The 24,448-nt window shown below is 61.1% G+C and overlaps 7 protein-coding genes across 7 annotated transcripts; all 7 read right to left on the reverse strand.

Moving 5' to 3' along the window:
* Positions 1–341: 341 nt before the first annotated feature.
* Positions 342–4,985, reverse strand: LDBPK_320340 (hypothetical protein, unknown function; the record flags this gene model as incomplete). Its single annotated transcript, XM_003863405.1, has 1 exon — positions 342–4,985. One exon carries the CDS (start codon positions 4,983–4,985, stop codon positions 342–344), a length of 4,644 nt encoding a protein of 1,547 aa, XP_003863453.1.
* A 1,445-nt stretch (positions 4,986–6,430) lies between these two features.
* LDBPK_320350 (hypothetical protein, conserved) lies at positions 6,431–8,830 on the reverse strand (the record flags this gene model as incomplete). The annotated part of the gene is made up of 1 exon (XM_003863406.1): positions 6,431–8,830. One exon carries the CDS (start codon positions 8,828–8,830, stop codon positions 6,431–6,433), a length of 2,400 nt encoding a protein of 799 aa, XP_003863454.1.
* Positions 8,831–11,058: 2,228 nt separating this feature from the next.
* On the reverse strand, positions 11,059–12,459 carry LDBPK_320360 (hypothetical protein, conserved; the record flags this gene model as incomplete). The annotated part of the gene is made up of 1 exon (XM_003863407.1): positions 11,059–12,459. One exon carries the CDS (start codon positions 12,457–12,459, stop codon positions 11,059–11,061), a length of 1,401 nt encoding a protein of 466 aa, XP_003863455.1.
* Positions 12,460–13,543: 1,084 nt separating this feature from the next.
* On the reverse strand, positions 13,544–14,644 carry LDBPK_320370 (hypothetical protein, conserved; the record flags this gene model as incomplete). The annotated part of the gene is made up of 1 exon (XM_003863408.1): positions 13,544–14,644. The coding sequence occupies one exon, from the start codon at positions 14,642–14,644 to the stop codon at positions 13,544–13,546; it is 1,101 nt and encodes a 366-aa protein (XP_003863456.1).
* A 795-nt stretch (positions 14,645–15,439) lies between these two features.
* LDBPK_320380 (hypothetical protein, conserved) lies at positions 15,440–18,325 on the reverse strand (the record flags this gene model as incomplete). Its single annotated transcript, XM_003863409.1, has 1 exon — positions 15,440–18,325. One exon carries the CDS (start codon positions 18,323–18,325, stop codon positions 15,440–15,442), a length of 2,886 nt encoding a protein of 961 aa, XP_003863457.1.
* A 1,857-nt stretch (positions 18,326–20,182) lies between these two features.
* On the reverse strand, positions 20,183–21,757 carry LDBPK_320390 (hypothetical protein, conserved; the record flags this gene model as incomplete). The annotated part of the gene is made up of 1 exon (XM_003863410.1): positions 20,183–21,757. One exon carries the CDS (start codon positions 21,755–21,757, stop codon positions 20,183–20,185), a length of 1,575 nt encoding a protein of 524 aa, XP_003863458.1.
* Positions 21,758–22,970: 1,213 nt separating this feature from the next.
* On the reverse strand, positions 22,971–24,050 carry LDBPK_320400 (proteasome regulatory non-ATP-ase subunit 8, putative; the record flags this gene model as incomplete). The annotated part of the gene is made up of 1 exon (XM_003863411.1): positions 22,971–24,050. One exon carries the CDS (start codon positions 24,048–24,050, stop codon positions 22,971–22,973), a length of 1,080 nt encoding a protein of 359 aa, XP_003863459.1.
* Positions 24,051–24,448: the final 398 nt, after the last annotated feature.

Consider the following 24,448-nt stretch of genomic DNA (forward strand, 5'->3'; position numbering starts at 1 on the left):
CGTGTGAGCCCCGTTATCGTTCCCGTGCGCACGGAAAGGGGAGGAGCAAAACGCATGCAACAGCGCCCAAAGCGACTCACGCGTGAAATATCGGTGCGCAGGCCTCGCACAAGAAAATGAGCCCTCATCGTCACGGCTGGCCCAACGCGCGCTCACATACACACGCACGCACATATACACATGCACACCTACATCTCTGCGAATGTAGCGAAGAGGGCAGAAGCGCGCATTCGCCGTACCTTCGGATGAGGTCGGTGGCTTCGATGCGCATGTAACTCTTTCGTTATAACCCATACGACACCCTCACACCTTCAACCCCGACGCGTCGCCTCGCAGCGGCATCATGTCATGTCTAAATCATCGCTCCACTGAAGCTTGTGGTAGCGACGCGTAGAGTCGGGATTGCGCACCATCGTCGACTTCTTAACGGCCAACGGTAAGGTTGGGCAGCCCTGTGCACTCACCGGAAGCGGCGACGTAGGATGGCGGTGCGCGCCCGGTTCTCTTTCCAGATTGGAGAAGTCGGAGGTGTTGTAAGAGTCGCCGTCGGCGTGGCCATCGGCCAACTCCTGCAGGGAGCGCATCTGTCGCGGCTTCGAGCTCTCCGGCGCAGTCGCCGTTGCAGTCGCCACCGTGGTGCGGGGGGACGGCGCTGGTGAGCTCACCACACCACGGGCCTTGTCGAGCTCATCTCTGCTGATTTTCAGCTGCTTCTCGAGGAGAGTGACCATTTCTTCCTGCGCTGCAGCGCGTCGTTCAGCCTTGGCGAGTTTGTCCTTTATGGCCGAGAAGCTAGCAGGGTTTTCCTTCTCCGCGAGTGATAGCTTGAGTTGCGCCACGACCGCCGACTGCTTGTGCAGCGCTGAAGCCTGCCGCACCGCCAAAGACTTAGCATCCTGCAGCTGACGGGTGGTCAGCTCACGGTTCACGACAGTGCTGAGCAAGTCCACGTAGTACATCTCCAGCATGCCATAGTAGCCATTGATGAAGGCGGCGTACAGCTGAGGCAACCGCCCGGCGTCTTCACGCGCGACAGGGAGGGTGGATGCCGAGCTCAGACTCCTGGCAGGACCGCCGCGGAGAAGAGAGAGGGCATGCGCGTCGCCCAGCACGCTCTCTGAAGGCGAGGTGTACGCATCCGCCGCCGACATGTCTCGGCACGTGTTCACTTGGTGCGGTCGCCCTCGCAGCCTGTGCGTCTCCTGCTCCAACAACGCAGCACAGCACGTGGAGTGCCACGCCAGAAGAGTCTCCGAGCTGTTCGTCATGCAAGCCTCAAACAACACATCATAGCTCAGAGGAGCCTCGCCGTCCGCAAGAAACCTCCCGGTGTGCCTGGATCGGCTCCTCCTCGAGCGCGACGACAGCGTTGGCGAGCGTTGCGTCGTTGCTGTCTCGCTTGCGGCTATGAGCGTGTCAAGACGCGCGATTTTGTCATCCGACAAGCGGCAGGCCCGCGGGCACTTCGCCAGAACGCAGGCAGAAGCAAGAAAAGCGAAAAGTATGCCAGACACGCGGAGATACGCAGTGAAGCGCGCCTGACACCCACCCGCAGCAGTGGTCTCGCCGCCCCTCGGTGCATACACCGAGGCTCCGCTGAAATTCCACATGAGCCTTCCTGGCTCAACGGTGCTCTTTAGCAGCTGCGCGACGACGTCCGCAGAGCTCGCGTTGAGGGGCAACTTGTGCAGCTCTTCTTCGACAGTTTTGCGCACGTCAGCGCAGACATGCAGATTGTGCTGCGTCGCCTCCAAGCACGCCTCCGTCGCACTGTCAGCCATCGCCGCGTGAAACACCTGACGCGCCTTCAGCGCCATTTCTTGATGGGTTGCCTCGGCAGCTTGGAGCTGTGCTGTGCAGACGGTGACTTGAGCGCCAAGATCGCGCACTTGCGCCTGATGGCGCTTCAGAAGCGCCTCGCTTTGCATCCGACACGCCTCGTCTCTTTGGCGCAGCTGCATCGTCGTGCGCCGTCGCGCCTCGATCGCGGCCTCCTCCTGTGCCTTAGCGTGCTTCGCAGCCAGCAGCTGGGAGGCCTCTCTGACAGCCGCTTGAGTCGTAGCCGCACACTGCGCTGCGAGTCGCTCCTCCTCGAGCCGCCAATTGCTAGCAGAGATACGCTGCTGGGCTTCACGTTCCTCTTCCCGCGCCCGCTGCGCCGCCGCAGTGCTGTTCTCACGCGCCTCAAGAAGCTGCGCAGTGCAATCCTCGCGCACGCGCTTTAGCGTCATCTCGCACTCCGCCCTGGCTTGCCGCCGTGGCGTATCGCACGCAGAAGCGCTTCGCAGAGTTTCCCGCTGAAGCTCCGATGCAGTCGTCGCCGCGCTGCTGTTGAGAGCGGATAACTCCCTCGAAAGGCGCTCCGTGCATGCAGCCTCAGCCTTCTGCGCTGCAGCGGCGCTCGTGCGGCGCGTCTCTTCGCCCAGCGCCGCCAGCTGCGCCGCGCAGGAGGCATCCAGCTGCGCGCGCTCCGCGCTAAAGGAGACTCGGGCCTGCTCGGCAGCATCCGCGCAGGTGGCCACGCGCTTCTCGGCTTCTGCCTTGGCGGCGGTCAGTGCCTTTTGAACACGCTCAAGGGCGCTAGCGGCGCTTTCGTTGAGTACAGCCACGTTCGCCTTTAGCTGCTCGTTGCACGTCGCCTCCGTCCGCTGGACTGCCGATTTGACCTTCTCCAACGACGCTTTCGCCAGCGCGCTGCGTTGACGGGCGCACTCCTCCTTGAAAGAGGTCAACTGCTTTGCATGGTCGGCGCTCAACGAGCTGCGTGTGTCGCGCACACGCTGCTTGCACTCTTGCGCGGCCGCCGCCAAGCTCGCGGCGCACCGCTGCCCCTCTGCCTCAGAGTTGCTGAAACTCTCAGTGAGGACAGCAGCAGCGCCAGTGGCCCCCTGCCGAGCAGCTGCGAGCGTCAGCTGGGACTCATGACTCTCTCGTTCGCACAGCTCCGCGCGCCTCTCCTGCTTGGCGACATCAGCTGTGGACCGTGAGAGGCTCGCATGGCAATTAGCGAGCTCATCGCTGCACTCGCGAAGCGGCGCGCTCAACTCCTTGGTCACTTCCTCAATCTCATTCACGCGCGACGAACTCGGCCTGGTCGCGTCGCTGGTGCAGTTGTGAAGCTCGCGCTCCAGCTTACGCCGGATCGTTGCGCATCGCTGCTGGCACTCCGTCACCCGGCCCTCGCACGCTGCGACCGCGGCGGCAAGCGTTGCTGCACTCGTCATCTGCGTCTCAGCAGTTGAGACGGCCCGGTTGTAGAAGGCCTGCAGGCGAGGGAAAGACCACTGCTGCAGCCCAGCGTCCATGGCGGTCTGCTGAGCACGACGCGCTAACTCCGCAGCGCCTGTCGTTTTCTCCACGTCACCGCCTGCTGTCCGTGGAGTGCTCTCCAGAGTCACTTGCGAAGTTACCACGATGCTTATGACGAGGCTGCCAGCGCGCAGCGCTACATCGACTCTCCGCGTTGCGTCGCCTTCGCCTCGCAGCAGCTCCCACACGTCATCCTTCGCCAAACCCTCCATCTCGTGACGGTGCGCGTCCAGCAACGACGGCCACAGCGTGCCTTCTAAGCGACGCGCGTGCGCCGTTCGCACTTCGACCTGCGCAGCGACGAAACACGAGGCACCCTCCGCCGACTTCCTCGACAGTGTCTTCTCGATCCTGCTAGAGAGTGGAGAGTTGTTAGGGGTTGTGAACGCGTTCGCTATAGTCGCTGCCGAGGTGGAGTAGTTGCGCGGCTCCGGTGTGTAGCCGAGAGAGGAGTAGGCGGACATGGCCACACCCCACAGCGAGTGCAGCGGCCTCCACAACGAGAGCAGGGCTGACGAGGCGGCGCGCGTGGTGACGGAGGTGCGGTTCGCCTGTGCTGCGGCTACCACAGAGGACATGTTGCCGGGAGTCGCATGCAGCGGCTTCAGCGAGGTGGAAAACAAAGTCGTTGGCCCGCCAAGCCATCTGTACAGCGCCTGCAGGGTGCGGCCGACAATGAGCACAGGATCCACGACGAGCTGCACCAGGGAGCGCGCCACCGACGCGGCGAGAGTGATAACGGTGGTGAGGCCCCACCCCTCGCCGTCCTCCGTCGCGTTCAAGAAGATGTACCTAAGCACCGGATGCGCCTGCCGATCGATGCGCGGCAGCATCGCGTGTACAGGATCCCACATATATGCCTTGGAGGCTGCCAACACCGAGCCAACTAAACGGAAAAAACTGGGAACGCCAACGTGGCTGAGCACGTGCCACAGTGCTCGACGCGTGTGCAGCGCCACCTGGCGGTGAAACTCGGGCACAAGTCGGTCGGGCCACCCCCGTCTGCCGACTGTGCCGTCGCGCATCCGCGGCCGAGGCGTCGACGAGGCCACGCTAAAGGCAAAGTATGATGGGTTGTAGTCGGCTGAGACCGACACGACGAAGGAAATGGCGCACAGCACAGTAAAAAACACAATGCCAACGAAAAGTATTGTCTTGATCAAGAAGAGCAGCAAACTCGCTTCGGCGCTTGTCGTCGCTGCCGTGGGGGCCTCCGTGTCATCGAAGGCACTGCCGCGACGCGTGGAATTGAGGAACAACGGCGTTTCCGACCCCGCCCCCTCCTCCCCACTAGTCGGTGTTGCGAGAGCCTGCGACGAATGCTGATGTGTCGCCCCCACCTTTGATGCGCCGATAGATTTGCCACTGTGCTCGCTGCTGCGCCTGGCGCTACTCAAGTGCGGAATGCGAGGCGGTGTGACGTGCGTCGCGACGTAGTCTTTGATGCGAGAGGCCGCCAGAGCAGCGGAGCCGTACAGCTGGCTCTCTGACGGCAGCTCTTGCACCGATGTAGCGCGCTGAGACGTCTTCACGCTGCTGTTGCGGCCGCGCTTGGCTAAGCTCAGCTGACGTGCATACTCACGATCAAACTCTGGCGCGCCGCGAGTCTCTATGGTGCTCCGGTGTGATGAGGAGGTGCGCACCGAGGACGTGCGATGTACACTCTCGGCGCGCATGATTTCTTTTTCTTTTGGGTGGGGGAGCTACAGTTTGGGTAGTTGTTGTGTAGTTTGATCGACCTCTCTACCCATCTACTGGGCGTGCCAACCCCCCGCCTGGCACGCGCTTATGGGTGAGCCTGTGTCCGTGTACGGAGATGTGCTGCAGCCTGCCTCACTCGCGAGCCCTCACACACCGGCCCGCTGTTGTAAAGCGTGCGGGTGTGCAAAGGGGGAGAGCTGGAGGAGGCGAAAGAAGGAGCGGACGGCTTGGCAGTGGTCTTGCGCTCTCGCATCCGCCGCGCCAGGTGAGCCCGTAGGGTTATAGATAATGCGAAGCCGCTGCTAAAAAAAAAAAAAACGGCAAGACGATGGGAATGCATACTCACCAAATAAGAGAGCAACGCACACACCCTGAAACCCGCGAGACGGTTGAATGAAGAGACCCTGCCACACTTCTGAGTCACCGTCATCGCTGAACAAAGACGAAGGAAAGGGAGTGCGGCGCGACCAGAAGGGTGGACGCGCACACACCGTGCTTGCAGAGCCGCAGTACTCCGCGACCTCCCCTTTATTCCCCCCACGTACGCCCCGTCTGGCCAAAAGCGGAACCGTGATAAAGAGAGCACTCAGCGCAGTTTCAAGTTCGCAGTCTCAAACTAGACGGTTGCTGTCCATCTGCCATAGATCGGCTGAAAAAAAAGACATTTTTTGTTCAATGCGGACATTCTCCTATAGAACATCAGTTATTTCCACTCTACCCACACCCGGCCTGTCACAGACCCCATCGTGTGGGGCGAAGCAGCGCAAGGCACGCGCGTTGCAGCAGTGCGCCGACCCGGTCATCCCAGCACGGCCACCTGCCCTCGAGCTCTACCCCACCCACTCGCCGCCTCGCCGGTCGCCAGCTGGTGCCTCCCTCCCTTCTCGGAATGGGCGCGGGCGCCGCTGCCCCCGCCCTCCCCCCGCCCGCACACCAGTGGGCGGTGTAGGGGCCCGGGCGGGTTACTCTCGAGACGCGGTGACACGCTGCCGAATCATATGGATGGCACACGCGTGTTCACTGTCGCCGGTCGCCCCGACGCAACGCCCAGCCAGGACCCGACCAACTGCATCAGCAGCGATACGTCGCCCGGACCTCCAGCACGGCGCCGGCGCCGGCGACCCTGTCACCACCACAGGTGGTTCGGCACTTGGTCAGCGATAGGGTGGCCTCCCGGCTTCTCCAGAGAGAGAGAGGGTGGGGGTACTGGGCTCTGCGACACCACGCATGGAGTTATCCTCCCGTCCTCCGGGTGTAGGACGAAGTTACATGGACAGAGAGACGACCCCGGCTTCCACCTCCGCCCCCTCCTCCGCGTAACCAAAGCAGACCGACGGCAGTGAGCGGGGAGGGCAGCAGGGGGAAGGGGACGCACGGTGCGGGTGCGCGGGGGTCGTGGCGTAGTCCATCACATGCTCCTTCAGTGATTTAGCCGTGGATTCTGCGGCTTTAGCTTCCGCGCGGTGCCAATGTTGATGCGCGTGGTGGATGAGAAGCGGGTTTTGCTCCGGGCAGCACCTCCGCATTGCCTGGCGGACGCATTTGCGATCGGGTCCGTCACCCCGGTGGAGGTTTTCGGCGCGACGGAGCGCGCCGGTCGTTCTAGTGCGTCGTCAGTGCAGGACGTGAAGGCGTGGTTCGATTCCGCTACGGGCGCTTGCTCGACATTTCTCTCACTCCGCCGCTGGGGCGGCGACGACGCCAGCCCACTCGCCGAAGACGACAACCCACTGAACGTCGCCTTCATGCTGCAGCTGGCTGACATCATTCCGTTGGCATTCGGCGCTATCGGAGGTAGGTCCCTTCCGGGGTGTGTAGTTTTCCGCTTGCGATAGGGTTCTATACCGGTGCCATTCAGCCGACGGCTTGCCCCCTCGGCGCTCGCGGGAGGAGTAGGGAAGAACTTGCGCAGCGACTCGCCGCTTCCCCGTCCACTTGATAACAGTGAGGCACGTAATGGGGGGGCTGCCGTTTCAGGCGGAGGAGGCGTGTGCGACAGACACGTGAGCAGCGGCGATCGCTGCAGGGTAGGATGATGCGGCTCCGATGCAGGACGAGGCGCGACAGAGGCACTCGCGCAGTCGGGCGCTGGCGTGTGCAGCAGCGTCTCCTGTCGCCCCGTCGCGCCCGGCACGGCAGCGCTGATTCGTGCCTCCTCTGCGGACGCATCAGCCGCGCCCGCGTCGGCTGGGCGGCCGTACGTGGACCGAATAAGTGCACGCAGACCACGTACGCCAGCCACGGCAACTGACGGCGCGCACTCTTCACTTATGGTGTCGAGGTAGTACTCCTCGTAGATGTAGTCCATCATCCACAGAAAGAAACTCTCGAATCCACTCATCGCCAACAGCAGACGCCACGCGGGAAAGGACAGGACACTCGGTAGGCACCCGCGCATTGGGTGATCCCCGACAGCAGCCCTAGCGTCCTCCGCCATCGCGTAGGCGGCTGGAGTCTCGTAGAGGGCCTCCACAAACTCGGCCTCGTCAAAGCCGGGCACGTGGTGGGTCAGCACCGACAGCAGCGCAGCTGACATCCGCTCCCCGAACTCCTCGTACACGCGATGCTCCGCGTGTGTGTGCTCCACATCCGCATGCGCCGCGATATCCGTGTGGAGGTCCTCACCTCGGTCATCGGTCATGGCGGCCTCCGCTGCCTTTGACGAGGAGGCGGCAGGGCGATAGTGCGGCAGGAAGACTTTGTGATGCTCGTAGAGGAAAACGGCCACGCTGCGCATGAAGCGCCTGTCGCGCACAAGTCGCTCCACGCATGCCACGGACTGAAGAAAGCGCTGCAGCCGGCGAGTTGCCTGGTCAACTAGCGCATCTGGATCGTTCAGCATCACGCCGCCTCCTGGGCCGTCCGCGGAGCCATGACGTGTGTTACGGCGCGTCATCTCACCTCGGAGAAGCTCTTCCCATGTAAAGGGAGCGTCGGAAACTGAGTGCGGGCACACCCCAGTGCCGGCATCACTCATCGCGGTGCTTTCGTGCTGCAGCGATGCCAAAATGGACTGATGCGCCGCCGACGCAGCGATGGAAAAGGCGGCAGCGCGGTGGTCTGCGGCAATGAACACCTCAGGGACGATGGCGTCTGCGTCTCCGGATGCGTGCCCCGCGCTCCCCTCCGCCTCGTCGCCCTCGCCGCGCTGCAGGCACCAGTCTTCGTAGAGCTGCTCCAGCGCGTTGTCCTCCAGCGCCGCAAACGTTCGTGACGGGGGGGCGTACGTGTGTGTTGAGGTTGGCCCCGTGGTTGAGTAGGACGGCAGGGACCGCGGCCACGCCCCCTCAGCAGATGCGCCAGCCATGGCTATCGCAGCAGGCGGGAGGTCATCACACCGTTCGCGCTGCACATCTTGCGCGAGGAGAGCCATAAGCTGCTGAAACTCAGGGTTAGTTGTCTGCCACTGAAGTGCTCTCGCTACTGCGGATGGGAGAGTCGCCGACGTAGTAGTGGCGTCGTTGGCAACGCCACATACGTCGCTGGTTGTCGGCGATGCTTTGGGGTCGTGGTTTTTGCAGTGATGCCCGCTCTGTGGCTGGGAGGACTCCTCCTCAGCGCTGGTGGAAGTACTCCTCACCGTCGTTGCACGTGAGTTGGGAGCCGGTGCAGAAGTGGTCAGCGCCGCGTGCTTTATGGGCAGCATGGATGATGCCCTCCCTCGCAGGTACCTTTCCAGGCGTGCGTTTGGTGGCGCAGCGAGTCCGCCCCCTTCACGACTAGTGGTGCTCGAAACTGCCGCACTCGCTGGCCACGAGCTTCCGAGTAGCGCCCGCGTTGCCGCACGAGCGCGTCGGACAACCTCCTCATCATCGCTCATATCCCAGTCGCCTTCGCTGCTGCCGTGATCCAGCCGAGGACCAGCAGCGTGGCGTTGCCAACCCACAGTGTATGGGCTGGGGCTTCGACTGCTCGACACCGAGGACGTGGACGACGACGAGTCAGATCTGGTCGCGTCGGCCCCTGTGTAACGCCGCTCTCCCTCATAGTAATAGGACTGCTTTGGCAGATCTGCTTGTGCTGCTCCTGAGCTTACCGCGAAGTGGCCTCGATCGAAGGCCGCTGTTTTGCTTCTGTCTACCGCCTTTGCCTTGATGGGCATTTTGGCGAGTTGGCTGGGGATAGAAAAAACACGATGCGGTGAATGGCCTAACCCCCAGCCGCATCGCGTCGGCTTCCTCGGAGAAACAACAGGGACAAAGAGAGGGGAGAAAAAGAGGGAGGATGTCTCTGCAGATGTGTGCGGGCTTGAAACGCAGATGGCACAGCAGTGAGCAAGGCTGTGGATGCCAGAAAGGGAGAGACGTGAAAAGAAGCAAGGAGACGAAATAGGGAGAAACAGCTCGTTAGCCAATCAATCCGCGGTGCGCTGTCTCACCACGGACTTCAGCACTCGCCTCCCTTGTGTTCGTGTGCGTCCTATACGACGCGCACAGCCTCCCTCAGCAACGATCACTCGATGAGAGCCCTCGCCACTGCAGAAGAATGGCTTGGGGGGAGTCCGAAAATAAAGAGAGCAAATAAGATAGGAATGGGAAGTAGATCAAGTGCACACGCACACACGTGCGCGCGCAAGGGCGCGTGCACCAGCGGTGGATCTACATGAGAACCGAAAAGGGGACAACAACAGAAGTGCTAGGGAGCACAGGCGCGCCCGAGGCATGAGGCGCATGTGCACTCCTCTCCTCTCTTTAATGCTCTCGCATGCAACATATTTGAAAGGGGGCTGCGGCCGTGGATCCTGTAGAGATGCACGCCCTCTTTGGCGCCCAAAGAGAGACGCTGCTGCTTCCGCGTCCACCCGGTTCGCTATCGCTCTGCCGAGGTAGTGAAGACGCAGGGGGCACAACAACACATGTGCGGCCGCGCGCTGGCAAGAAAGGGAGGAAGAAGGGCACAACGCAAGTCCGACACACAAGCGTTATGCAGTACGCCGCATTCGTCCTTTTCTTCTTTGAGGGGGTTGAGAGAGATGAAGGGAATTGGAGGGAGGCGTATGACGTGTCTCCGATGGCTCCCAGAGAGACGACAGGAGAGCACAACTAAAAAAGACGAGTAGAGACAGCGTACAAGAGTGAAAAAAAAGGAGAGGGTAAAACCGAAGAACAGGCCAGCGTCGATTGCTTTCTCTGTGTGTGTGTGTGTGTGCGCGCCTTCATCATCACGTCATATACACTAGAGAGGAACAGAGCCATGCCGAAAGAGAAACAGCGAGAGAGGTCGAAGTGGCGTGGTAGTATCTGTACATTGAACACGGGCACACAGAGACGGGAAGAAGAGGGAGAGGAGCAAGGAAGGGCGGGGTGCAACCCAAACAAAAAAAAAAACGTGATGTCACACACGCTCACACACGCACGCACACACACACACAAGCACAGATAAAATTGTTTTTATGTACATATCACCGCTGCGTTCACAACGTCGTGAGCGCCGAGCGCAAACGGGGAACAGAAGCGCTGACAGGGAGGGGAAGAGCATAGGGGCGTAGAAGGCAAGTACGAATGGGTGAGTCCATGAAGTGAGAGAGTCGCGCATCCGCGGCAAACGAGAGCACAAGAAAAGAAAACGAGTGCGAGGGAGCCGCGACGATGTCTTTGCTCAGAAGGCTGATTTTGGCATGAGCTTCAGTGTCAGTGCCCCGTGGTCGGAGAAGAAGTAGAGAGCGTCCGACACGCGCCAGAGAGACAGGGGAAAAAGCGGCAACAAATCTCGCCGATTGGCCGATCGTCTGTCTGAGTGTGTGTATCTGTGTGCGCGAAGAGCGGTGGAGGGGGTGCTGGATACCTGTCGGCTGGCAGTCTGGCAAACACCCGCTTTTATTCATCCGCACCGCACCAGAAATCCGCTCATTACCAACATCACTACAACCTTCTTATCCATTCGGGTCTACATGTGCACGCACAGATGCCCCTCTCGAGGCCACGTCATCTGTTTTGCTTTGTTTTCCCCTATTTACGCCAGCACGCCCCTCTCGCCGCAGTAGCTGGGGAACACTCGATACGCTCAGAGTCTAACAGGAGTGGCCGCGTCAATGTCGGATGCACCCTCTTACGCAGAGAGCGCCTTGGCCGAACGGCTGGCGGTCTCCGCATACACGCGCTTGCTGTTCGCCTTCAGCTTCTGCTGGAACTCCATAAAGCGCTTCATGTCCAGCTCGCGATCCTGGTTCGTCGTCATCCACATCGCAGCCGAGGAGCTGTAGGTCGGCTGCTCAGGCGCGGCAGTCGCGGTGGCCTTCGGTTCGTTTGCCCCGCACTGTGAGCTCTCGTTGGACGAAGCCGTGTCGATCTTGACGGTGCGCTGGGCCTTGTCGGCCTTTGCCCCGGCCTGCGGCGTTGCCTCTTTCGCGAGGCCGGTATCGTAGACGTTGTAGGTGCTCCCAGGGAACTGCAGCTCCTCCTCCACCGGCTCCCCGCTGCCAATGTTGTTGTTGAAGCTGGCGCGAAAGCGGGTGGATTGGCCGCCCACGGCACTTCCGCTACCTCCGTTCAGGGACGATACCGGCAGGAACACCATGCCGGTTCCGTACGGGTGGGCGTTGTAGCTGGTCAGACGGCTCTTTTTGCCAGACACCATGGCGGGATCCACCGTGGACGCGTTGAAAAGCCCGCTGGGGTCGCGCTGCGTGTCGGTACCGAACTTGACGCCCTCCTCGGGGTTGATAACCTTGCCAGTCAAGCCGTACGCCACGGAACCGTGCGGCGAGGCGCTGAGGTGACGCGCCTGCACGTTCACGTCCAGGCAGTGGCCGCAAACGTGCGGCTGGTTCTCACAGTTGTCAATCATCTCTCGTGTCTTCTTCTTCTGTGTGTGCATCAGTTGGCGTAACTTGTACACCTGTTCGCGGCTCAGCGGATCTGAGGAGGCGGCGGGGTCCTCGTCCACAATGTCCCTGATGCCCTTCAGCATGACGTGGAGGTCATGCTCAGCAGAGCAGCGGGAGGCCGGTGTGGCGGCGCCGCTGCTGAGGCGCTGCTGCATCGATTCTTTCGACGACGGCCGCGTCGATGCTGGAGAGTCGGAGTGCACTGCCGAGACCGGTTCCTCCTCCTCGGCCAGGCCAAGGGCACGCCGCTCCGCACGCAGGGCCGCCTCCTCACGCAGGCGTTCCTTGTGCTCCAGCAACACCAGCTCCTGCAGGCGGTCACGGCGACGCACCGGCACCAGCTCCGCAGCCAGCGCCAGCTCCTTCGCCTCACGGCGCTTCGTGCTGCTCAGGAGCTGCTCGTCCGGGATGAACTTGCCAGCGTTCTTGGAGCTGTCCAAGAACGCCTTGGCACGAAGGCTTTGGTGGAGGCTCTTCATATAGAGCTCATCCTTCGACATCCCCGGGCGGTCCAACGCCTCCATGGTGGCCCACATCGAGGCGCCAGCGTTGAAAGACTTCTCCCGTGGCTGCTGCGCGCAGTAGGAGCACCGACAGTAAGCGTGGCACTGGTCTCGGATCATCGTTTTCTGGAAGGAGGAGAGAAAGCGAAGTTGGGCGAGGGACAAAACGGCTATGTGTAGATGGAGGGAAGCGCAGTGACGCGGAAGAGGCCCTCTGAAGTGGATACAAGATGGGCAGGGAGCGCTGCGTGGTACATGGAACAGCAGAGATGCGCCGGTGGGTATGTGTGAATGCGCATGCGGGGTGAGGGCGGCAGCCATGCAGCATGCATCAGGAGAGAGAGAGGAGGAGTGCAGAGATTGAACCTTGAAAAAATGCACAGCATCATCCACATGCACAACAGAAATGCGGAGACGGCTGTGTGTGAACACTTGGCGTGAGACACGCACGTTTCACTGAGCCGGCTGCGCCGCTGCCGCGTGGCATGTGGATGAGAAACGATCCAGGCACCGCATACACCAACATCCACCGTGGCTTCACCCCACATGCTGGCTGCACCTAGTACACAGAGTTCAGCGCACTGATGGCGCGCCGCACACATGTCAAAGCCCTTCGCAAAGATTGGCAGGCGTACGCGTCACTCAGCGAGGCCTCCTCGCGCACTTCACACCCCACCCCCATCCTCCCATCTTATTTTCTAGTGACTCGCAATACACACGAGACGGTGATCAAGACGCGACCGAGAAAGAAGAGCACCGCGTGCAATGTACATCAAGAACGCAAGCGAAAACATACACGCCCCCTTCCCCTTCGCCTTCGATAGTGCGGTGGGATAAACACGGGAGAAAAGCGTGAACAAAAAAAAATCAACTGCGGTACATGAACGAGCATCGCCATACAAAGGACCGTACGCACGCACGCACAACCGTGCGTGCTTCTGTGCTTCGCCAGCTCCACGGAGAAGGGGCGAAGCAAGGCAAAAAAAAAATCAAGAGGAGAAGGGGGTGAAGAGCAGTGCGTGTGTCTGTTCGTGTGCGCGTGCTTTACTTTGCGTAGATCTAAAAACTCGCTCACTGAGAGGAAGACGATACGCCCTGCGGCAGAGGTCGGAGAAAAAGCACGTGGGAACGGGAGGAGAAATAATACATACGCGCATCATCACGCACAGTGGGCAGAGAGCAAGGAAACAAGAGAAGCTCAGTCTCAGTGGCATGCGGCGCAGCTCGCCTGCTTCTCATCGGCGGCCAAAGCAGCTGCGGCGCCAGGCGAGAGCCCTGCAGGACGCTTTGCGCTGCCAGCGCCGGCAGCAGCGCTGCGCTCCACCACCACCACATCCGAGTCCTTCATGGAAGACTGAGACGCGGCAGCCGACGGCGCCGTTGGCACCCACACAAGGCCGGCGCCGCGGGGGTGCGCGTAGCTCGTGCGGATCTGCGCCAGCGACGAGCCGAACGCATTCGGCTCTGTCCCGCTGGCGGCCTTGCCGGTGGCAGCACCGTTGTCGCTGGTCGGCGCTTCAGCCATACCATGCCGATGCAGCAGCTGCTTCAGTGCGCGGCGGTTACCGGTGTGGACGGGGTCCGCGGTCACCTTGCGCACGTCATCCAGCGTGTCCTGTAGGCGGTGAGAAGCATGGCACTGCGCCGGCGGCTCTGCAGGGCAATCGTGCGCCATCGCGTACGCCTCGTGGATCGTAAAAGCATCCGGAGCGAAGCTGCCCTCGCCGGCAGCTGTTCTGCCGCGGCCCTCCGCACCAGAGGCTGAGTACTCCATCCTGTCAGCTGTCGACCCACTCGTGTAGCCTTTCGGCACAGGCTTCGGGCCACGAGTAGTCGCGCTCGTGGCGTTCCGCTTGAGTCGCTCCGCCTCCATCGTCGCCTGCGTCCGGGCCTTGTACTCCAGCATGAGAAGGCGCTCCAGCGCATCTAGCTCGGCTGCTTCGCGAGCCTCGCGCTGCTCCGCCGTCTCCTTCATCGAGCCGTTTCCGCCGGCCGTCTGCGAGGCGCCAGGCACCGCCGCACGCGTGGAGTTGTTCCGAATCGTGTACTGGTTTCCTTCAGGTACGCCGTTGCGGCCGCGAGAAGCGTTGAGGGCTGTCTGGTTGACCGGCACCGGGTAGTCGGGGTCAAAGGGCGAGACACCGCCCGGCCCACTGCTGTGGCAGCAGCAGTTGCAGCCGTTGCGCTGCATCATGCCGCTTCGCTGGAAAGCTGCCTGGCTCGCCGCCAGCTTCTTCGCGTTCACGGAGCGGCGGCTGCAGCAGAAGTCGCACCCGCAGTTCTGCTTCGGGTAGTTGCTCTGCATGGCGGTGGCAGACAGGTTTGCGTTTTGTGTGTGTGTGTGTGTGTGTGTGTGTCGTTTCGGGGGTGGGTAATGGTTGGTGAATTGGATATGAGTGGGGATAGGAAGGCGCAGCGTGGCTGGACGAGGAACAGAACTAAGGGTAAGATTGTGAGAACGGACCTGGCGCGTCTGCGACGCGATGTTACGCACCATTCGGGGAGGCGATTTTTCAATTTGAGGGGGAGAAAGTGGGGTGGTGGGAGGCAGAGAAGGTGTCGTGCGTCCACGCCAAAATGCAAGGGTCGTCAGTGCACGTGCACACCATCAAGAGAGGAGGCAGGGAGCCTCAGAGGGCACGCAGCCTCAACAAGGCTTCAAAGATGCACACACGCATATATGTATATATGCGCACGTCGGAGAAGTGATACGACTGGCGTCCACTTCCTGTTCTGTTCTCCACTCAAAGGGCATCCACTTGCAGCAATAACAGCACAAACATAAAAAGAGCGAAAGGAAAACAACAATGCGGCTGCGGTATTGTAAACAGCGGCCATGCACAAGTGCCCACCGCCAACTCCCCCGCTCTTGGACTCATCTCGCCCCGCCTTCAAGCACACGCGCACAAAGGACAGGGCCCGCGCAAGACATGAGATGGGATGCGATCGGCACCTACACACCGAGAGGGAACACAGAGACAGCGACGAAACAAGAGTCAAATGCACTCATAAGAGACCACGCACACACACACACATGCACAGCACGTCCTGATATACTCGGTCTCACCAATCCGCGAAACCTGCCGCTGCGACGGGGCCTCTAGTCCAGTTTCCGACTTGTGCGGTGGCGCATCGTGGACGGGGCGGTTGGCACGTTAGCGTTGCCCAGCGTCGGGTCCACGTGCGTAGCTGTAGCCGCCACATGGGGCATCTCCTTCTCTGCCGCGGCAGCGGCATCGTGGCTTCGCTCTGTGCGCTCCGTGCGAGGGCCCGGCCGATAGTCGAGCAGAGAGCGCACCAGAGTGCTGAGCGTGTGGATCACCGTCTTCGTCGGTATCACGACGCTGGCCGGGCCTGTCTCCTCAAACGCGTGCCACTGTGACACAAAGAACTGCTTGAAGAAAACGGCGCAGATAACGACCACAAGCACTAGCAGAGCAGGCGAGGTGAGCACGTAGAGTAACTCGTTCCAACCCAAAATGAAGAGGGCCGGAATGACCCAGGCAGGAAGTCGCTGTTTGGCCGCCTCGACAGTTCGCAGCTGCAGCTGTGTCGTGAAGTCACATTTCTGCCTATATAGCTCGTAGGCGCGCACGATGGCTTGCTGGCTGAGCAAGATGCAGTCCGCTACGGCACCCGCCTCTTCTCCTTCGCAGTCGGCAGACGTCACAGGGACATCGTAGGGGTACTTGGGGGCTGTGTCGAGGGTGCTGTAGCTCAGGTAGAAGGCCGCCTCGGCGTCGTTGTCGCTGAACACGATTCGGTGTTGGTCGTGCCTCACTCGGCGAGCCGAGCGGCTCTGCGGCAAAGCCGTACCAGCAACATCAGCGCCGATGCCGTCGTCGTCGGCCCCCGCCGCCACCAGCTTCAGCCGGAAGTAGAAGAGGCTTCCCAAGACTACCACGCCCGCCTGCATAGCTGCAGGCACGGCCTTCTGCAACCCCTTGGTGGTGGCGAAGAAGCGGGCGGTGCCGTCGCTGTTGTGAGTGAGGCTGCGCTCGAACCCGGCGTGCATCGTGTCGCACGCGCTGTCAGCCATGGAGACCACACGCGACTTCACCTTCTGGAAGAGCGCGTCCGTGACAATGTTCAGCACGTTGAGTCGCGTCGTGGGATCCTGGGCGATGAGGGCGACATAGCGGCCGTAGAGGTGGGCACGCGGCGGCATTGCGGCGACCTCTGCCACCACCTCGTTGACATAGCTGCTGAGAGAGCGCCAGAAACTCCGAACAAGCTTCTGGCACGCAGGCGAGTCCATCCGCTGTGCCCCGACAAGGTGCGCTGCGTCTCGCTCCACGTCGTTCGCCTCCTCAGCCTCTGCGGCGCTGGGGCCCTCGCCGGCGCTGAATGGCAGTGTCTGAGCTGACTTGAGAAGCTGGCGGAGACTCTCCTCGACGCTGTTCAGCACGCGCGGCTCGGCGTTCGACAGTACTTCGGCGGCGATCGCCTTGGACAGTCGGTTTAGCACCCGCAGTGTGGCATCCACCAGCTCCGTCTCCAGCTCATTCGCGTACTGCCCCACTACGTCGCTGTTGTACAGCTTTGTCTGCCGATAAAAAGAGGCCAGGCGGGTCTCCATCTCTTCGTCCAGGACCTCCGACAAGCGCAGCAGCATCTCGCCGTGAAGCAGCCTATCCTCGTAGTGCCGAGCGAAGTGGCGGAACGTCTTGAGCTCCTGCACCTTCGCCTCCTTGCACCGATGCTGCGCCAGCATCTCACGCTGCGTCGGAATGTCCAAGTCCTTACTCGTGCGGATCGCCTCCCAGCAGTTCGTCAGGTACGCCGGTAGCCCCTCGAGCGGCACGCCGCGAAACATGGCGCGGTGGGAGAAGAGGTAGTCGGGGCACTGGCTGTCGCCAAACCAGCGCCGCAGCGTCTCCACCGAGGGCATGAACTCCGTCTTCTGCAGCTTGTAGTGAGGCATCACGTAGTACTTCAAGTGAAACAGAGCATCAATGCTGGCGCCCGCAAACTGAGCTGGCCGAGTGATGCCCTCCCAAATCGTGTCGAAGGACTTGCGCACCGTGGCGAGGCTCGGCGCCGGGTCGTCCTCGGTGAAGTCACGCAGCACGATGAGTAAAGTCGGCTTCTCCTCCGCTTCGTAATTATCGTGGCTGAAGAGCTGCAGGTTGACCTCGAAAATAGTACGCAGTAGGCTCAGGTTAGCGGCGTTGAAGCGGCCAACGTCGACGGCCCACATGTTAATGATGAGTGTGTCAGCGATGCTCAGCCCGAAGAGCGAGAGTTGGCGCTCAAAACACTGGTCTTCGCCCCGCTCCAGTCCATCGGTGCCCTCAAAGTCCAGCACCAGCAGAGGAGGCACGGTGTGCGGCGCACCATGTTCACCGTATGCAGCGTCCTTGGTCGCAGCAGCAGCAGCAGCAGCAGCGCGATTGAGGCAAGAGCTGTGGTCTGCGGCGCCGGAGGCGAGCCGATCTGCAACAACAGAGGCGCCGCTGGCTTCGAACCCGGCCAGAGCGTCGTTGGCGCGTGCTATGAAAGCGCCCTTGGTCGTCTGGCCACGCCGCACCGCCTCGTTGAGCGTCTGAAAATCTGTGCCAAAGAGATGATTTAGCAGCGTGGACTTGCCGCTGCTCTGCCCGCCGAAGACGCCGACGACGTGGTAGTTCACGCCGATGGCCTCGAGAGCGCTGTCGCCATCGCCGTCGTCTGCTGTCGCCGCGCTGCCGCTCTGCGAGACGCTGGGTGCCACAATCGTGGTCAGGTACTCCTTTAGCCTTTTCTCGGACTGGAGATGGCCATCACTGTCAACGAGATGAAGGCTCATCGCTCCTCTCTGTGGAGCTTGGGGGAGGACAAAAAAATGGGGGAGATGAGGGCTGCTGCCCGAAGGAGTCAGCGAGTATTGAGAGAAACGCCACAGGGAGAGCGTGGGGCACGATCGGCGATAGTTGGAGGGCGAGAAAGAAGAGTGCCGCAAGGAAAGAGGACGAGAGTGTGAGGTGAGGCCGAAGAGAGGCAGCATGCAGCTGCGGATGCTGCTGCTGCTGTTCTCTCGGTGGGTCTCCTCTTGAAGCGAGCAGAAAATGCAATGTTCACCACTTCAGAGCCAAAACGGGATGACGACGCACCGCTGTGGCTGAAGCAAATGAGGAAAGAAGGCAGAGAGGACACACTTGGGGCGCACCACCACTTCAGTTGTGCTCCCGAGCACGCGAGACTTTTCTCTGATGTTCGCTTGTGTGTGGCCGAGTGTTTGATAGATGGAAAGGGGCGCGCTCGACGGAAGAGGATATCGAAGATGAGCAGCAGCTGACTCAGTTTGTGACTGTGTGTATGTCGGGGTGTCAACGTGCTTTCACTGCCGTTCCCTTTCTTTGAACACAACCGCAGCAGCACCAGCAGCAGAGAGGTGTGAAGAAAGGAAAGGGACGAGGTCAGAGGGAGTGGGGATTTGCGAGAGAGTGCAATAAGTGGCTACACAGGCAATGCGCGCTGCTTGGCAGACAGGATGCATCTCAGCAAGGATACCAGGGGAGGATCGGGAGGCGGGGGGCGAGGGAGGGGGCGAAAACAGTGCTCATGGAGCATAAACTAGGCCGCACGAGGCGCGAGTTCGTGAGCGGCATGTCTTTCGTTTTGGGGATAGTGGGCTCGCCCTCCATGTACGTCACTGTCGGCCGGTGAGCTGACCTCCTCCTCCACAGGTATAGCATACACACACAGAGAGAGAGAAGGCACAGCTGATGGGACGCGGGTGTGTGTGTGTGTTGGGGGGGGGGGCACATCAGGCACAGCATAGTATGCGACTCTTCGGCACCCCTTCGCTAATGTTTGCATGGAAGGTGGCAGCGCACAAACGGAAATATATACAAGAAGAAAGGGCATCGCAGCGGGGTGAGCGGGCACGTCTATCGGGGAGGTATAACACAACAAGAGAAGACAAAGCGAGCGAGAGGATACAAGGTCGAGCAACATGCGGGCCGTGCAGGAGGGAGCGCGAGCGCTGACCTGAGACGGCGGTACAAGGCCGCGAGCGGAGATGCCCAGCAAAACACGAGAGAAAAAAGCGCCGGTGTGTGCGTGTGTTGGCTGCGCATGCCTTCTTCTGCGCCTTCTAGAAGTCGGGTAGCCGGGTGCCGCACCTCATCTGCGAGAGAGAGCGGAGCCAAGGAAGCGAACAAGCTTCACACATTCAGAGCAAACACAGAAAAGAAATATGCACACCAACTTGACGCGCTGTAGATCTATGCGGTCCCCGTATAAACGCACGTGCTCCCGGAAACAGAAAGAGCGCGAGGCCGTCCTCTCGCGTGAGGCGAGGAGCAGGAACACTGGTGGAAGAGGCCACACACCCAATCGCAGCAGCACACCCCGCTGTTTTTCCCTTGTCTCACGGGATCCTCTCTCGGGGTGTCTGCGTGTGGGTGTATGGGCCTCCGTGGCGGCTCCTCCTCTTGCTTACTCTCCACATCACAACTCGAAGAAAGAAACAGTACAGCTACAGATAATACAAAGTGCATGCACGTGTCATCACACACTTCGTGCGCCTCCGTGGGCGGGGCACCTGGATGATAGCGAGTTAACCGGAAAAACAAACGCCCCCATGCACGCGTGGGTCTCTTTCGCGGAAGGGTCGGTGCCACTGGCTTACAGCGGTGGCGCCGCAGGAAGGCAGAGCCTTCACAATGTTCAACGAGGCATGCAGCAGGGCAGGGGGAGGGGGTGCTGGAGATGAGAAAGGAAGTGCAACATGATAACAGAGAGTAGTAAAGCGTGTTTATCACACCCAAGCTAGCAAACAAGACGCGGAAAAGCAGGCCATCAACCCAAGATACAATCGATGGGGCGGCGAGCAGCCGCCGACTGGCGATCCAGCAGACTACTCGGTGCAAGCATCGTTTCCAGTGGTGCGCCACTTGGGGGTCTTCTCTGGGAGAGGAGCACTAGGGCTTCGCGACGAGGTTGGGACTCGCTGCACCGCACCAGACGCCTCCCACTGGGCCATGTAACGGGCACGGCGATCGCAGTAGACGTCATCCGTGATGAACACTTTGCGGCCAAACCGAGGAGCGGTCAAGGGCACGGAGGTGGCGCTGTGGCTGCGGAATCGCGAGGACCCACCACGCACGCTCTCGGGACGGCCCTTCCCTGCACGGCATGCGGCACCACAATCGGCACCAGCGGCTGAGACAGCACTGCTCGGCTGCGGTGGGTTCGTAGGGACTCCTGCAGCAACGTCACGCTCTAAGCAATCCAGCGACTTCTCCGGCTTAGCGTGATCGCTCGCCGCGTCTTCCCCAGTCGTCGGAGAGGTCTGAGGAGATGTCGGCTTCAAATCATGTGACGGCATCGGCGCTTCGCAAGCGGGTGGAGAAGGGAGGAGCCTCACGTGATTACGTGGAGACTGAGAGGGGTGATGCCCGTGACATGCCAAAGACGGACACCAGATCCATCCCCAGTGCCACTGCCCCTGCGCGGAGGAGTTGTGAAAGTCGGCGCAGCAGGTCGCCAACGGCGCAGGCCCGTGGCTGCACACCCTCTCACGATGCTGCCGCTGCGGTGATGATTCACGGTCGCGGTGCGTTGGCGGCAGTGGCGGTGGCGGTGGTGGCGGCGGTGGCGGCGGACGTTTTTCTGCCTTTGGCAATAGCGCTGGGTACTCGATCTTCGGTTGCGTCGACGGTAGCACAGCATGGTCGCTGTCCTTGCTGTGACTTGGTAGCGATGGTGGCTGCTCCTTGCGCTGCGGTGGCGGCGTGGAGAAGCGAGCGCCCGCGGCAGGGTCGGCACTACATGCTCTCTGGAGGGAGCAGGCACGGGGGCCGCAACCCCTCCGCCGATCCTCCCGCGCGTTGCTTAAGGCAGCCTCCATGCGCAGCGTCTCGCGCGCCCGCTGCGTCTTGACGATCTCGTTGTGTCGTGCGTCGAGCTCGGCCTGCAGCATGCGGCGTCGCGCCATGTATTCGTCATCCACCGCTCTTTGGTAGAAAGAGTTGCGCTGGCGGCGCAGCATCTCCGCCGTGTTAGACTGGTAGGAGTTGCGCCCGCCGCCACGGTGGCCGCGCTGCCCAAACACATGGGTCAGGGCGGACTTCCACCGCCGATCGGCGACGCGGGCCTCCTCGCAGCGCTGCTGAAGGGTGAGAAGGTCCGCCTCTTGTAGCTCTGCTTGCTCAGGAATGCACACAGGGCAACGCCGAAACGAGTGCGGGCCGATGTGAGCAGTGGCATCGATGTGACTAGCCCGACCGCCGTGGGGGGTGCCACTGTGCCGCGCGCCTTGGCTGCTGCTCTGTGCAGGAAAGGACTGCGACGGAGCCGTTGGGCCGCTGCCGTGGTAATGGGTGCAGGTACATCGCTCCTCGCAGCAGCACGGTGGTCTGCTCGGTTGTGGCACGGGTCGCCTCCGGCGAGAGGCACGGCAGTGACACATGCACGACTCCGCCGACGGCATCGCGAAACGAGGGGAGGCGGAGGGATGTTGATTGATGTCTATAGTTTGTGTCTTATACCGGCAGCGGTGCCGCGAATTGAGTCTGGTTTGTGTGCGTGTAAAGAGCGAAGAAAAGTGCGCAACGACGGCGTACCTTCGGCGGGCGAGAACGCACAACAATACCGCAGGGAATGGTATCGGCAGCAGAGCATTCAATGCACGAGCACCGATAGGTGCAGGAAAGCGGCAGAGGGTGAAAGCGCCAGAGAATGTCCACCAGGAAGGAAAACAGGAAGAAAACAGAGAAGAGGCGTGAGCGTCCACTAGATGCAGGAGACGGTGTGCCCTACACCTGAGTTTCGGGCATTGTCGCCTTCGATCCTTCTCGAGCGTGTCACCAGAGCCGCGGGAAAGGGGAAGGAGGGAAGCCGCGGCTACTTGAGCGCGCGCCGACGCGTTCATTTTGCGCGCTTATATCCGCGATGTGGCTGGCACACCTAAATATACGCAGGGCCATCTATCGCGCGTCCCGTCGCGTGGAAGACGCCAGCAGGCGAACTGAGATCCGTCCTCCTTGCGCACAGACGCTGGATCGGCCGAGAAGTTGGCAATCTTCGACAGCACTCGAGGCATGGGATCTGCGCAACGCTGCTGTGCGGTCGCTGACGCAGTTGCTCCTGTTTTTCAAAAAGCCGAGACTCCCTGAAGACGAGAAGACAAATAGGCAGAGGATACACACACACGCACACGCGGAGACACACGCGGGAGATTCCTGTAGACATCAAGACAAAGCAAAGGAGCCGAGGCAGAGAAGCGCGCGCGCCCGCGAAAGCCGAGCCTGTGGCCCACTCCTGCACGTGTATCATTACACACGCAAGGGATGGGGGCAGCTGGGCGGTTGGAAAAAGGCAGGGTGTCCACGCACGAAAGAAAGGCGAGCGAGACCCACCTCCCTCTTGCCTTCAACACCCACTGTCTAGCCGAGGAAGAGTGAGGTGGGAAGAAGGAGAGCGTTTGCGCGTGAGCGGCAATGCTCGCCGCCGCCCCCATCTCTCCGCGCTCTGTAGCAACGCAGAAGTGAGCGAGGCAACGAGCTGATCGGGTGTGTGCACGTTGGGCCTTTACGGAAGTGTGGTATCTCTCCAATCTGCCTGGGGTGCTGTACCTGTGCAACTCCGCCGACATCGTTGTCGTCGTCAACCCGACACGGTCGCTCCCACGTGGCTGTCCCCGCCTATGCCTGGTTGTTGTCCTTCTCCTTGGCTGCCTCCTCGATCTTCATCTTTTCGTTCTCCAACCGTGTCTCGGCAGCGCGGGCGCGACGATCTTTGATTTCCTGCAGCTCTCGCGCTAGCTTGCGGCGGTTCATGATGACGCCGTGCAGCGCACCGATGCAGCGCGCGATGGCCGCTAAGAAGGTCGCAATCGCCTCGTCGTTGGTGTGCCGGATCATCTCGATCGACGAGCGGCGGGCGTAGATCTCAGGCTGCAGGCTAATCAGCTCCTGCAGCACCTCCAGTACATCCTCGGAGATCGGCATGACGGCGTTTCCGACATCCTTGAGGTACTCCTCTATCTGCTGAAGCACCTTGCACAGATGAATCAAGGACAGCTCCCGCTCTTGCACCTGCGTGGAGAGCGTGGTGATGGTGGAGTCGGTCAGATCGCGCAGGAGATGCTCGATGCCGATCTCCTCGGCTTCCTCCGCACCGAGGTGGGTCGGGATGTTGCGGAACTCGAGTGAGCGCGTGCCTTCACGCCCCTGCACCGTCGTGTAGGCCCGCACCGGCACGCCCTTGTTGTTTGGGTCGGTGTTTACTACACAGTAGACAGGATTGAGACAGAAGCGATCCGCGACCAGAAGATGCAGCAGCATGTCATTGGGCTGAATGGTGGGGCCGGAGGAGTACCACCCCACAACTTTCACCTTCGGTAACACGCGTTTGTGCATCGCAAACATCTCCTGGGCGTAGTTCGTGTCAAAGAACCATACGTCGGCATCCTGCGGGTCCTCGTCGAAGGGGACGGCGAAGCTGTTGTTGATGTCGAGCGTCTGCATCCCTGTGGAGTCGCGCACGTAGCGCCCAAGCAGCAGCCCTGCCACACGCTTTTTCTGAACGGCAGAAGTGTTCATGCGGGCGTAGTGGTCCACCAGGGACAGCAGCACCAGCGGGTGCACTTCCACACGGCCCGCTGTGGGAAGGAACGCCGGGGGCGCCGCGACATCCCCCTTTCCATCACTGCCGTCGTCAGACGCGACGTCGTTGCTGGCCACAAGTGGGTCGGGCTTCATGGACTTCGGATCGTTGCTCATGGTGCCTCTGGATTTGCTTAGGTGCCGGTGTATGCGCGTGGAAGTGAGAAACCCGATACGAGCTTGTGTCTCGTTCCGCAGCACTTCGCCGAAAATAGTAGAATAAACGGCAGCGACTGCGCCTGCCAAGGCTATCCTACTCTGCTCGCTGTCGCGCTGATCTGCCTGTGTTGGTGCTTATCTTTTTGCTTGGGCGGTGCGTCCCTATGTTAGTGGTGCGCACTCGCCGCAGCCGCACTGACTCGTACTTCTGTGTGTGTGCGCGTGTCGAAAGCAAGCAATGCCACGGGCAGGATGGATCGGAGCGAAGGAGACCGAGGGGTCGAGAAGGACACGTCACGCGGTAAAAGAGCTGAAAACTGTCGAGCAGTTTTATGTTGGGGTGCACGTACCGATTT

Source organism: Leishmania donovani, chromosome 32 (genome assembly GCF_000227135.1).
Source record: "Leishmania donovani BPK282A1 complete genome, chromosome 32".
Classification (NCBI taxonomy): domain Eukaryota; phylum Euglenozoa; class Kinetoplastea; order Trypanosomatida; family Trypanosomatidae; genus Leishmania; species Leishmania donovani.